The sequence below is a fragment of the Serinus canaria genome, chromosome 6 (assembly GCF_022539315.1).
Source record: "Serinus canaria isolate serCan28SL12 chromosome 6, serCan2020, whole genome shotgun sequence".
NCBI lineage: Eukaryota > Metazoa > Chordata > Aves > Passeriformes > Fringillidae > Serinus > Serinus canaria.
The window spans coordinates 1,729,120-1,742,166 of record NC_066320.1 but is presented as its reverse complement, the minus strand read 5'-3'; the positions used below and the strand labels follow the sequence as shown (position 1 = coordinate 1,742,166).

The 13,047-nt window shown below is 43.0% G+C and overlaps 1 protein-coding gene across 1 annotated transcript; it reads right to left on the bottom strand.

The window, feature by feature from the left end:
- Nucleotides 1–1,144: 1,144 nt before the first annotated feature.
- On the bottom strand, nt 1,145–12,790 carry VPS26A (VPS26 retromer complex component A). Its single transcript, XM_009098854.4, has 9 exons — nt 12,608–12,790; nt 9,386–9,535; nt 7,645–7,717; nt 5,485–5,641; nt 4,895–5,059; nt 4,362–4,468; nt 3,297–3,365; nt 2,591–2,733; nt 1,145–1,728 (listed from the first exon to the last, which is right to left on the bottom strand). Exons 1-9 carry the CDS (start codon nt 12,608–12,610, stop codon nt 1,615–1,617), a joined length of 981 nt encoding a protein of 326 aa, XP_009097102.1. The 5' UTR covers nt 12,611–12,790; the 3' UTR covers nt 1,145–1,614.
- Nucleotides 12,791–13,047: the final 257 nt, after the last annotated feature.

Here is a 13,047-nt window from a genome sequence, read left to right as displayed (position 1 = left end):
CGTTTAGTGAGAATCCAGCTGGTTTAATCATTCAAATAGCAGCTCAGGATGGCTTCCCCCCGCCCGTTACACATGGTTGCACAATCTGAGGCTGGGTAAGTACAATCAGGTTTTTCAAAGTTATCGTTCCCAGGTTTACGACATGCAAGTGACCATGAAAATATTTGGTTTTTTTTTTAACTTTATTCTTTTAAGTTTCTGAACAGGCACTTACATGAGGGAGTTGGATTTGCTCTCAGCCGAAGACATCCGCGTTAGGAGTATCCTAGCATAAAGTACACAGAGTCTCTGCTTTATCAAAGTGCCGCAGTAATAAAACAGTTCTTACAGAAATGTAATTTGATTATTTACTTACTCATAAAGTAAGGTTACCAATGACACTTGCACCGGAGCTGAGAAGCCTTGGTTTAAAGGCCAAGAGAACTACAAGTGCAAGTTGCCTTCCTCACAGCAGGCTTCCATTTGTGCCCAAGCCACAGGTCTGACACAGACCCACGCTCTGCGTGAACACACCAACACTTAACTCCTTTAAGCTACTTCTTCAAACACTACATGCCTACGAGATGATGATAAAGACAAGCAATCTGCTGGGCCAGACAAGCTTCTACGTTTTAAGGCTTGCCTGGCTTCGAATACCTTTGCAGAAGACCACAAGACACTCGTTTGCTTTAAGAGGCCCAGAAGGATGTCCTCTGGGGACATTTTGCCTCTCCTGTCAGGACAGTTTTAGACATTGACTGTGAAGACAGTGTAATCATGAAGCCAGGAGGAAACACAGTTTCACATATTTGCAAAATAATCAATGTTACCAGCATTTACTTCATCAGTGAGATAACTATGTTCAAATAGTTCACCCGCTCACCACCTGAGGGTGAACTCATGACAAACCTACAGTCACTAATTACTGGGTAATGAGCCCCCCAAAAGCCAGGAGCAACTCGTGTGAAAGACTTAGAGAAGTCTGACGGAGAACTGGGGGAGAGAGGGCAAAGATGCTTCCCAATATTCTTTGTTACTGACAGATACAAAGCCTCTTAGAACCGCTGGTCTGAGGGCTCCAACCATAGTGCACATACAGGCAGCTTCAGTTAAACCCTGTCTAATGTAGTAATCAGGAGATTTTAGGACAAACGCACCATAAACCTTGATTTTTAGTGTGATTTAGTCGTTGTGTCTTAACGCAGTTTCAAAACAAAACAAAGCAAATAAGCAACATTGGAAACAAACATGCAATAAACAACATGAGAGACAGGAAATGCTTTAGTCTACACTGTAGAGGTGAGCAGCAAAAATCAAATATACCAGCCTACCATGCATGGAAATAACTAGACTTAAGCTTTTGCATACCCAAGTGCATACAACATTATCAAATAAAAGTAAATGTGCAGTATAAAATAGTAGCTTAAGAAAGTTCCAGTGTTTGAGAAAGCACTTTATTTTAAATGTATATACATACTTGAATGTTTAACTGAAGAACGCTTTAGTAGCACAGTAAACGCAGCACTGCAAGATGAAGGAAGACAGTTGTAATGGGAATTCTGGCCTTCTTTTCCCACAGGCTGCTGCCACCTTTAACCTGCTGAAGCACTGCAAAGTTTTTCACCTTAGACCAGTTCACATTTCGGGTTGCTCAGCAGATGCTTGTGACTCTGGAGATTCAAATCGCTGGTGGAAGTTTGTCCGTTGTTTCCTCAGCTTCTCAGGAGCTTTTCTCCATAAAATTATTTCCTGTTTGAGGAAGAAAACACTCTTGTAACCAACAGCTGCCATTAAGGCAACAGCATCAAGTATCTTAACTTCCTGATAAACTAAAACTTTTGGAAAATAAAAAAGAAAACCAAACACAAGAGCCCACAAAAAAATGCATCCCCACTACTTATCAGTGCAGTTCATATGAAAGTAACAGAAAGACACCACCATTAAGTTTACATATTTAGTTACTGCTTGAATGCTTGCAATCTTGAGCAGTCACCCCTTCCTGAACTACCCTACCCTCAATTTTAATAGTATTGAAGAGTTCAAGAAATTTTTCTCTCTCCTTTTCTCAAAATCCAAAGCCTACCATAGCCACTGTATGCTCCAACTCCCTCTTGTTTTCCATGTTTAATATTATTGTCTTGTCTCCTTTGTAGGAAGATTTTGATATCCACACACAGCTTCTTCCAGTGAACCTTTTGGCTACCCCTTTCCTCAGCACCACCTCATCTTCTCAAACATTTTCAGGAAAATTTCCTTATTAACACTTGGCAGTTTTGAACCCAGGCTAATGCAGGAGGGGAGATTTCTCTGCAGGAGTTTCAGGAAGCAAACAAATGCACCAGGAGCTCATTTTACCCACCGAGAGTTTTGTCTGGGTATCCCCAAAGCAGGTTCTATGGTACTGAGCACCCTGTCCTTGCTGGAATAGCATCCAGCATCCCCCTGGGCTCCTTTTCTGCAAGGCCACATCACCTACAGAGCTGTCAGCACACTTGCCAGCACATATGCTTATGCCACACATGAAGCACAGGTGCCTTCTAACCTGCTGAAGGTCCAAAGCAGCATTAAAACAGCCCAGATGATTCTGCAACACAACTGTCATGGTCCATACCTGCTGTTTGAAGTATCGTCTGTCCTCTTCATCCACAAGCACCAGATTTAAGAAGTACCTCACTGAAAATTTTTTGTTCACATCCCTCATTGTTGGAGTTGGGTCGTAGCCTGCTAAGAACAATCTTATAGGAATCGATTCACCTGCAAAAACCAGAGAGCTTAAATTAGTTCCTGACAACTGGAATAATTTAGTTACAGAAGACATGCAAAATAGAAGCAGTTTCCCAAGCACTGCCTGTGCTGCTCCTTGGTTAAAAAAAACAAACAAACATGCAAAAGACAAAAAACTACCCACCAAAAAAATCAGAAATATAACACACAGAAGCAAGTATGAAATGAAAAGTAAGAACCCTTTCTCAGTGCAAGCAGGAAATCTGGAAGGATCAGTATTTTGAACTCTTTAGAGCTGGTCTACACCATGGAGTCAGGTTTGATGAAAGAATCATAGAATTTCCAATGGTAAATAAGGGTAAAAGTTACTAGGATCCCAAGAAAATGCCCTAAGTCCATAAAAATGTCTTCTCCAAATAGAAAATGCATCATCATTTCATCAACCTAAGGAGAAGTGTGGTTTCTCCAGTTAAAAAAATTGTATAAGTCCTCTCTCCTGCCCCAGATCTTTTAAACAGGATTTAAAATAAATTTAAATTAAATAGAATTTTAGCACTAACTGCTCCCCCCTGAAAACAATCACAGTTATTTACCTTTAACTGGTGCCCCATCCATTATTTCGTACTTTGCAATGGTTTCTGTCTCTGTTGTGGTACTGGGTCCTGGTGAAACAAGTTTTCTCTGTGAGAACACACACTTCAGTTTTAAACTTTCACCAAGTTTTATCCCAACAACTTCCATTCTGCAGCTTTTAAATTAACACAGCACTGGATTTTTGCCCTTGTCTTGCATGTAAGTCAGACATGGCTAAAGCAAGCAAAACCCTCTCCCAGGCAGGACATCTTTCTTGCTCTCCCCCCACCACACTGATACAGCAGAGGCAGGCACCAGAGTTCCAAAGGAGCCGTGGATATGCAAACTTTAAAACAGAGACAAAGCAAGAGGGTCTGGAATCCTGAAACTGCTCTGCTTGGTGAGCAGGGCTGCAACTGGTACTGCTAGGCCATGCTCAAGCTAGGAACTGAAGGGTTATCAGCCAGCTCAAGAGCTAGAAATAAAGTAGAGCTTCCATTTGAGGAAGGGCAGAAAGCTTTTTCATTCTCCATACAAGCTCCCAAGAACCCCAGTCACTGGGGAATGAAGTGTCATGAGCCACAGCCTCTTCCAGCCTTGCTCCAGCAAGTACAAGCCTGATCTGCAAGAACCAAGCTATTTCTGCTTCAAAGCCACTTGGTATTTCCATCTATCCATTTTTTTGGATGACAGAAAATGACACATTTCTAGAACATGACTGATTCATGCTGATGTTTACCAGTCCCTGTAGAGGCAAGGGCATCTCCAGGATGCATTTTACACTTCCTCCCTTGTTCTTTATCTATTAAGGCTGATTAAGCTACTGTGTATTTATGTATTAAGGGTTCACATTTGTGAAGAGTCACAAGAGTCTCAACCCCAGAGCAATTAAACATACTGATGGTGCTGACTATGAAGTATTATTGCCAAAGCACAAAATGCACATGGTACTCAAACTCCAGTGATAAAGAAGCTGGTGGAGCACTGTTTAGCCAGCACTGCAGCTACTGACTTCAGTCTCCAGGTCTGCATAAGGCTCAACTGGCACACGAGCTGCCATTTCATTTGGACTTTGTTTCTCTTACCAATTCCAGTAATCTCCTTTTTGATCAGCTGCAACTCCATGTGCTGAATTTTTATTCTCACTAAGAGGAAATAAATTTTTCCAACAATCACATCCTTTAAGTGATACCTTTAAGAGAACAAAATGGGGGGTTTTGTTAAAGAATAAACACGAGTTTTGCACCTTCTTGAACACAAGTCACACAGGCAGTTATCTGCCTCGTAACTACTGGGAGCTCACTTCCCCAGTGGACAACTAAGCACTTCAGCCGGACCAGAGCAACTACAGTATTTCCATCATTCCATCAGTACCAGTAAAGGAAGTGCTATCAGTCATACTGGAAAGGTGTAAATGCCAAAATTAAGTCTTAAATATTTGCTAGTGACCTTCCTGTTAGTAGTGAAGACAGAATAGCCAACTATATCTCAAAAAGGCCTCTGTGTAATTAGTACTTTACATTCTAAGTCTCCAAAAGGTGAGTTGGTCACCATATATTTCATACTGGACCCTTTTATACCAATTATTTATTTATAAGTATTTTGCTCTGACACTTACTTTGACTTATTGTATTCAAACTCTATGTGGAGACAGTCTTCAATGCCTACTTCCATTTTGATGGAGTTGTTTACATCTGGGTACGTAGCAAGCTGGTGAACAATCAGATCATATTCTTTCACCAAGTCTGACAGCCTTCTCACTATTGTCACTTTTAGAAAATACCTAGGAAGAAAGGCACTGGATTAGCCAGAATTATTCAGATTTGCTAAGTGAGAGCCCTCATGTTCTGAAGTACAGCTATTCTTTGAAAGAGCAGTGTACAATCTGTAAAAAAGAGTAAGACACCAAAATACAAGACAAAACAAATGTGGGAGTGTTTTCTTCAGTTGTGGGTACAAGGAGAGACATGGATTGTCTTCACTTGATTGAACTGGAGGAATTTTATTTCTACAAACAGCACTGAGTGATTCCAAATTAAGTAGAAGAGACCACATTGTCTTAAAATCTCCACAGCTCCAATCAAGGCACACTAGCTACTGGCTTTTATATGTAATAACTAAAAGGAGGAAGAGGGGGCAGCATAATTGCTAAATTATGAATTTTCTGCAGGGGAGGAGAGGAAAAAAAAAGGTTTAGCAGTTACAAACCTCAGTCTGACGTTGGCACCAATGTAGGATTCATATGGCTTTTCAACCTGCATGAATTCAAAGTCATAGTTTCTGCTTTGGGTCAGTTCTCCAGGTAAGGCCAGTTCTTTCACTAAGTTTACAAATTCATGGGTATTACTTTTGTCATTGAAGAGTTCTAAAGTTAGAAAGTTAAAGGAAAAGATGTTTCAGTGTTTATTTTTAGCAAACAAAATTGCCTCTGATTTGGCAGCAGCAGGTGGGAGAGTATAACAGAAGCAATTAACTTAAAATACACATATTTGACCAAATGTTTTATTCAGGTTCTCAAATTACCTTCAGTTCTAGCAACCTACAGTTAGCATCCCTAAAGAACTAACTGGAATGAAGAGAACGCATTGAGAGCTTCACTAGCATGGCATTGTTTGTTAATGACAGTTTAGCTAGCTTTAATAAGTACTTCTTGCTTTGCATGATCTGTAATTAGCATTGCCTGGTTTTGGCTTCCAGCATTTACTGCTGCAGGGACAAAACCTAAGCAATGTCAGGGCTGCCTTATTTAGGATAGGACAGTGATCCTAACCTGGTCTGCAGATTAACAACATCTAGCAAATAATTTATTATTACTACTAGTCTACAGTCAAATGGCTTATTATGACCCCTGGTCTAAGTCAGTCATTTGGGAACGAAGGCAGTTCCACAGCAACAGCATCTCCTGTCCCCAGAGGGCTGTCAGTGATGCATTCCTAGATATGTCATGCAATTCTCACCAAAAATCACCCTAAAATCAAAACCCAAACACCTCAGTATCTAAAAATAAGCTTCTCTACCATTCAAAACTAATCAGGATTGGTAGTTGGTGTAACACAGACTGAAGTTTTTCAGAAGAGAATAAATGCACTGAACAGACCAACTCCACAATTTATCACTGCCAGTGTGGCAGAAACTGACACTAACTAGTAACTTCTAATATGACCCCAAATTGTCTAAAAATGTACTTAGTTTGCTGGGACAAGCATTTGTCTAGTGCATAGTTTATCTAATGCTGCATATCAAATACTTTCTGTGCCACTCAAAAAAGCTGTACTCTGAAGAACTGGTTTAAAATACAGCTTTGATGTGGAGTTAGTCTGCAAACAGTGCAGAGAGATCACACTACTGGAATGCTTTCTGCATTTCTATACTAACACTTGGAAGGATGCAAGAAAACATGGACAAGTACAAAGAGCAGTAGTTTAAACCACATCTGCATAACTCTATGGATTTCCAAATGCAGTATAACAGAAAGTCCCAGAAATGCATAAATTTCAAGAAACACTACATCAAATTAAATTCATCTAGAGAATAAAATGTCTAAGTCAAGATGAAAAACAATCTGTACAGCTGTGAGAAGACAAGAGACTAAATGAAGGTGACATAGCTGACACCTTTTTTCCTCTGTCTCTACGCCTCACTCCCATCACAGTGCTGCTTTATTCTCAAAGTTTAATTTTACAACCTTACTGATCAAAGTCTCCAAGCATAAAGCAGCAGGTGCCAGGTCTCAGTCATATCTGCTACACACTTGAAACACAGAACACTGGAGCCTACTGACTGATGAGAAATAGGGAATTTGTGAAATTCCATTTAAAGTCAATTGTGTGAGGCTGAAACTCGAGCAATTACTTCCAAGGAGGACAACAATGCAAAGAGTTCTCTGAGAGGGAAGGAATTTTAGCATCAGCCCAAGGGTGCAGAGATCACCTGGACTGGTAAGAAGTTAAGATATAATAAAAATTCCTCATAGTTCAATTCTAAGCAGACTTTGGTAGTCAGAAGAAATTTACATTTCTTATATTGGTTTTATAAAACCAATGACCAAAAAATTTTAAAAAGTACTTTGCTGTAAGCTGCCTCTTAATTTCTTTTCTGTGCCTAAATCTCTAGTGGTTATTAATCCAACTTTTAGCTAGTCTGAGACAGACTGAATACTCACCAGCTCAGCTCTCTCTCCCAATGACTTCCTGAGCAGCACAAATTAGCACATCACTTGCTTTAAAGTAAGGAAAACAACTTTCCTCTGGCTCTTATCAGCCACTGATCAGAACAGGCTGCACTGTCTGAGCTGAACTGCTGATAGTCACAAGTGCCAAGTTCCATAAAGCACAAGCACCTAAAAGCCCCTCTATAGCTTAAACTCACCAATTTGTCCTACAAATTCAATTCTAATTCCTTGGTGCTCTAGTCTCTTCCCATGTTTAAGGGAGACATTCACCTACCAAGGGAAAAAAACAAACACAAGTTAAATTTGTTCAACATTTTCACTCTAACACAATCTCAGTAAAAAGTAAAACATATCCAAGAAAAAGGAAACCAAGATCTCTTCTCAAGAACTTGAAGGCAGCCAATTCAAACAGCTGATCACGAAATTAAGCATTTCCAAGGCACCACTAAAACATTCAGGAAAAATCTAATCACCCACGAGACGGAATTTTGTAACTAAAATTGGAACTTTCAAGTCCCAAAATTAAGTATCCAAGACAGAGCTCAAGCAGAGCCAGTCATGATGCTTCAAAGCATCTTCTGACAGTCACATCTGGAAGTTCAAAAATGAAATGTCATGAGATTGATTCCTTTCAAGTCATGTGAGCTTCAGTCCCTTCTCTGGCAGACAGCTAAATACTGGTGTTGGCTAAGTCAATGAAAAATAACAGATAATGAAACCTACTACGAAGACTTTCATTTGTGGTTTTAATTCTCAAAAACAGACGAGAAAGGATTCCACAAGGTTATGTTGTATTGAGACATGTAAATATTAAACATACAGAATGTTTTCTTGTAAGACAGTGATGACCAGAGAAATTCCTGTACAAAAATCCAGCACACTGTCACTATCTGAGTTGGAAGTAAACCACTGGAAAAATCCATCTTTGTGGTGAAAAAAAGGATGGGGTAGAGAGAAGCTGTCCAAAAAATTTCTGGTCTCCCAGGCCTCCTCATGCCACTGTTAGCCAAAACTGCCTGGGTTAGCCAAAACTCATCAGGCACCTCTCAGGTGTCCCTGATACAAGCCAGCAGTGCTCCAGCAGGTCATCATAAGCCTCTCCCTCTGTTTCCTGGGTTTCAGGCTCATCTCGTGGCCCTTCACATCCCTGCAAGGATCCTTCTAGAGAAGCAAGATCTTTGTACAGAAAGGTATGGCCAGAGCAGGAAGATGCCCAGTGCTATAGGTCAGTCAAGATCAAAGCAAGCATTCACAAGTCAATCTCAGTACCCAGCTCAAGTCTTTTGAAGGAAGGGTGAATCATAACAGAAATACTCAGAGAGTGAGAATGGAGAATACTCCAGTAAAACAGTGATGGCAAGGAGTGCCTAGGTGCAATACTGAATGTAGGGAAATCTCTCTGGTAATCTCAACTTCATTGTCTTTTCTCCCAGTAAGAAAAACTCTTGTTGACTCAGCAGTCAGCTGAACTTCATATGTTGCTCCTCTGTTGCAATCCAGAAATCACTTCAGGACATGGAGAGCAAGGCTTATCTTCAGGGTATGCAAATTTTTGACTGTGCCAGCCAGAAAATACTGTTACCTGTATTGGATTGTGGATTTTGGAGTTCAAAGGGAAGGGGAAGCAGGGGGATCCAGTTTGAAAGAGTTTTCTCATTAGAAGCAACAGTAGGATTGCACATCATTGCACAAAAAGCTTATTCATAAATATCAGATGACCAGAAATAAACAAACAGTTACTATTCAAAAATGTTGACTTCTATCAGCTGCCTGAATGACTGTGGTTAAAAAAGCCATACACAGCAAAACAGTTTCCTCTGAATAACAACACAAGCTGAAAATGCAGCTCTTACAGCAGTTTTTCATTTACCTTCCCATATGCATTTGCATGCCTGAATCAGAGCAGTGATTAATAGTGACTTTTAAGTAAAAATTTACCTTTCCTGAAACAGATTCTCCATCGTAGAAGAGAAAATGCTTTTCTACTTTACCATCTTCTGTTTTGATTTCTGCAGGTTTCCGTGTTTCAGCATCATTAAGTACAACATCAATCTCACAAACAGGAACGAAAAGATTTCCAAGAAAACTCTGGAATAACAAGAACTGGATAAATTACTACACAGTGGACACTCCATTTTAAATGTGGTGTTTAGTTGCAGCTGTACACTATATGCTGTGGAAAAAAACATGTGTCCATCCACAAAGTTACAAAGCCATTATGTATCAGAGACCCAAGAAACAGTGGTGACAAAGGACAGCTGTTCATCTAGCAAATAACTGAAATCAGGTCAGTAACAAGCAGTGACAGCTCTTACTAAATAACATATTTATAAAAAGTACACAGCATAATTACCATGACTACCACTAAAAACCCAAACACTAGAGCAAAGTAGAATGGAAAGAAACAGTAACAGGGGATAAAATGCAAAGCCCAGAGCATCCCCCTGGCTGGGGAAGGGGAACTGGGATTTTATTTGCTGCCTCTGCCTACACAGCACAGTCATCTTAGCAGACAGCACCAGCAGCTTTGAGAGGCAGCAGTTCTTCAGGCAGCCCACCTGAGCTGCACAAGGCTGCCATCACAGAGAGGGGTGTCACAGGTGTGTGACAATGTGACACTGCTCCAGGCACACTGCTCCTCCTCACCTTTCCTCAGCATTCTCTGTGCTTGAACTTTTGACCGGCACCGAGCACAAGAACGCGAGAGCTCATCCTTTGATCTTACACAAACACCTCTTACAAGGAGCTGCAAAACATGTTTGTGGCTCTATGGGAAACTCTACAAGATTAGTACAAAAGCCCACATTTTCCTCCAAAGATCTGGGCTCTAATCTGCTTTGATGTACTAAAGCGGACGACACTTCACTAATTCAGTGTGATTTTTCTGGGGTTTTTTTGAGATATTACACTGTGTTCTCCATGAGAACCATCTACTTCAACCAGATGAATTTGGTATACATGAAACAGTCTGTCCTGGTTTTGGCCAGAGTTAACTTCTTCTAGAGTTAATTTCTTCTCAGCAGCTAATACAGCACTGTTTTTTGGGTTCAGTCTGAGAATAACACTGATAACACACTGAGGTTTTAGTTGTTGCTAAGTCGGGTTCTTCCTAAGTCAAGGACTTTTTTGTGCTTCATGCCCTGCCAGTGGGGAGGTTCACCAGAGAGCTGGGAGGGAGCATGGCCAGGACAGGTGACCCAAACCAGGAAAAGGGATACTCCAATCTCAGTGTCCTGCCCAGTCCAGGAGGGGCTGACAGGGGTCTGACATCAGTCAGCAGGTGGTGAGCAACTATTTGTGCATCACTCATTCCTGTTTCCCTTTTATTATTATTATGTTATTATTTACCATTATTATATTTTACTTTGCTTCAATTATTAAACTTTTATCTCAACCTGCAAGGAGCTGCAGTGGTGGTGTTTTCTTGCCAGCTGGGGTTAAACAACACAATCACTGCCACTTCATCAATTTAACATTAAAAAAAAGGAGTGAGAACTCTTTCCAAGACATTCTGGGGACCTGAAGTTTGAAATGCAGATCCTAGGGAAAGATTGGATCTGAATGCTACTGCTTAGCAGTAGGAACACTGAGCAACTTCATGCTCACCCCTCCTGGAGAAGAGAGCACCCAGAGCAATCTGGAGCTGGAGAACAGTGATTCACACAAGACCAAACTGACTTTGTATGTGCTCAGCAATCAGCCCCACATCAACCCACAAAGATGTGTGTGACTTCAACTGAAACCCTGCTATATCTACTACACGTTCTGAGGTGAGAGCAGCAGCAGATGACCAACAAGGCCAGTAGACAGAAGACCAAAATGTATTCCAAGTCTCTGCCAAGCACAGATTTGTCCAGACTGCTGAAAAATTCTTTTTGCTGTTTTGTTTTGCAAACAGCGCATGCTAGAACCATTCCTGGCTTCTGGGGAAGGGCAAGAGAAAAAGCAGAAAGTTTCAACAAGAATTCTGAATTGTAAACTATTTTAAACACAAGATACTTTTGAGCATGGCCACATTTTTTCCTTGAAACTGTACTTGTTTTCCAGATTAGTCTTATACTCCTCTCTAATTAAAGAAGGAAGCACATTACCTTTAAGCAAACCATACAGGATGCTCTCACAGTACCTTCTAAACTACAAGCTGACCATTTAAATGGTCAACCAGACCAAACACTGGTAACACATCACTTCTCAGGAGACTGCACGTAAATGTTTCAACTGCACTCCTCCGAGATTAGCTATGATCTCCTTCAGAGAGAATAAGAACATATGAAATAAAGAAGTCAGCAGCAGGCATCTCCTCCAGCTGCTAGCAAAGATAGTCCTGCGGGGAAACTATGCAAAACAAGAAGTATTTTAGATAGCTATAACGGGGCTTATTATGTTACAGTTTAAGAGAATGCAGACAGAGAACTGGAGTTTCCAGAAACTGGCCAAATGCCAGGCTCCGCTCTTGGTTTCGTGCAAAAGACAGACGCTGGAGATTCTGCTACATCAGGACCAAAACCAAGCTGCGTTCAGCCCTGAAGTGCAATAGCTGCACTGAAGGACTTGTGGGAATGCCGGGGGCTGACAGAGGGTACAGAAATCCCAGCGTCACACGGAGCCCCGAGCAGCTCCTGCACGTGTGAAGGAACCCGAACACCCCAGAACCACAAAGCCATCGCTCCAGATGACTCTTTACAGCACGTATTTCTTTAACCCCTCCATAGGAGCGCACCGAGCACTCGGCCCAGGCTGCCGGGCACCGTTTCGCGGAGGGTGTGCTCCGCACGCAGCGGAGCCCGCGGCTGGCAGCGCTGCCTCACGGCGCTGCCGGAAGATCCCGATAACCCCGGGTCCGCCCGGGCGCTCTCCCCGACGGCACCTCCGCGGGGCACACGGAACCCGAGCTTCACCGCCAAACCCCGCCCTGCCGAGGTCATGCGGGCACTCTTTATCTGCAAATAAAATTAATAACCCCCTAAATCCTTGGTTCTGGAAGGAAGGAGGGGGAGAGGAGGCACCGCCCTGCCCAGGCCGCCGCCGCCTCAGGCGATGGCGGATCGGCGCTGCCCCCCCCCCGCCCCACACTCGCCATGGTACGCGCCCGCTCCGCGCCCCCCTGCACTCCCCTCATAACCGCCACCACCGCACCCCCCCCCCCTCCCCCGCACTCACCATGGTACGCGCCCCCTCCGCGGCCCGACACCGGCCCCGCGCGCACCAGCACCAGCCACCCCCGGCCGCGCGCCCCTGGTCATGTGACCTTACGGCTTCCCCAGGCCACGCCCACCCCCTCCGGGACCACGCCCCGCCGCACGTGACCGCCCCCTCCAGCTCCGTGCCCGCCCCGGGAGGGCGCCGCCTGGCGGCCGGGAGGGGCAGCGGTGTGGGGTCCCCTCAGGAAGCAAGGCGGTGATAAACCTTCCCTTTCGGCAGGACTTGGCGCTCATTTTCGGGATACGCCACTGGCTGGCTGCTGTAAAAGTGCAAGCTGCTCCCAGCGCACAAAGGGTTGGAATTTTTGCCCTCAGAGCACGATGACTTTCCCACAGAGCTGGGTGCGCACCCATCGCCGTCGTTCCCCCCATTGGGATGGCTGCTGCACGCACACACAT

What these genes read in the sequence shown, in the direction of transcription:
- VPS26A (XM_009098854.4), bottom strand. An exon ending in GGTGCCAACGTCAGACTGAG is followed by an intron (nt 5,060 to 5,484) that starts GTTTGTAACTGC and finishes CTTTCTTCCTAG; the next exon opens with GTATTTTCTAAAAGTGACAA. An exon ending in AAAGGAGATTACTGGAATTG is followed by an intron (nt 3,366 to 4,361) that starts GTAAGAGAAACA and finishes TTGTTTCACCAG; the next exon opens with GACCCAGTACCACAACAGAG.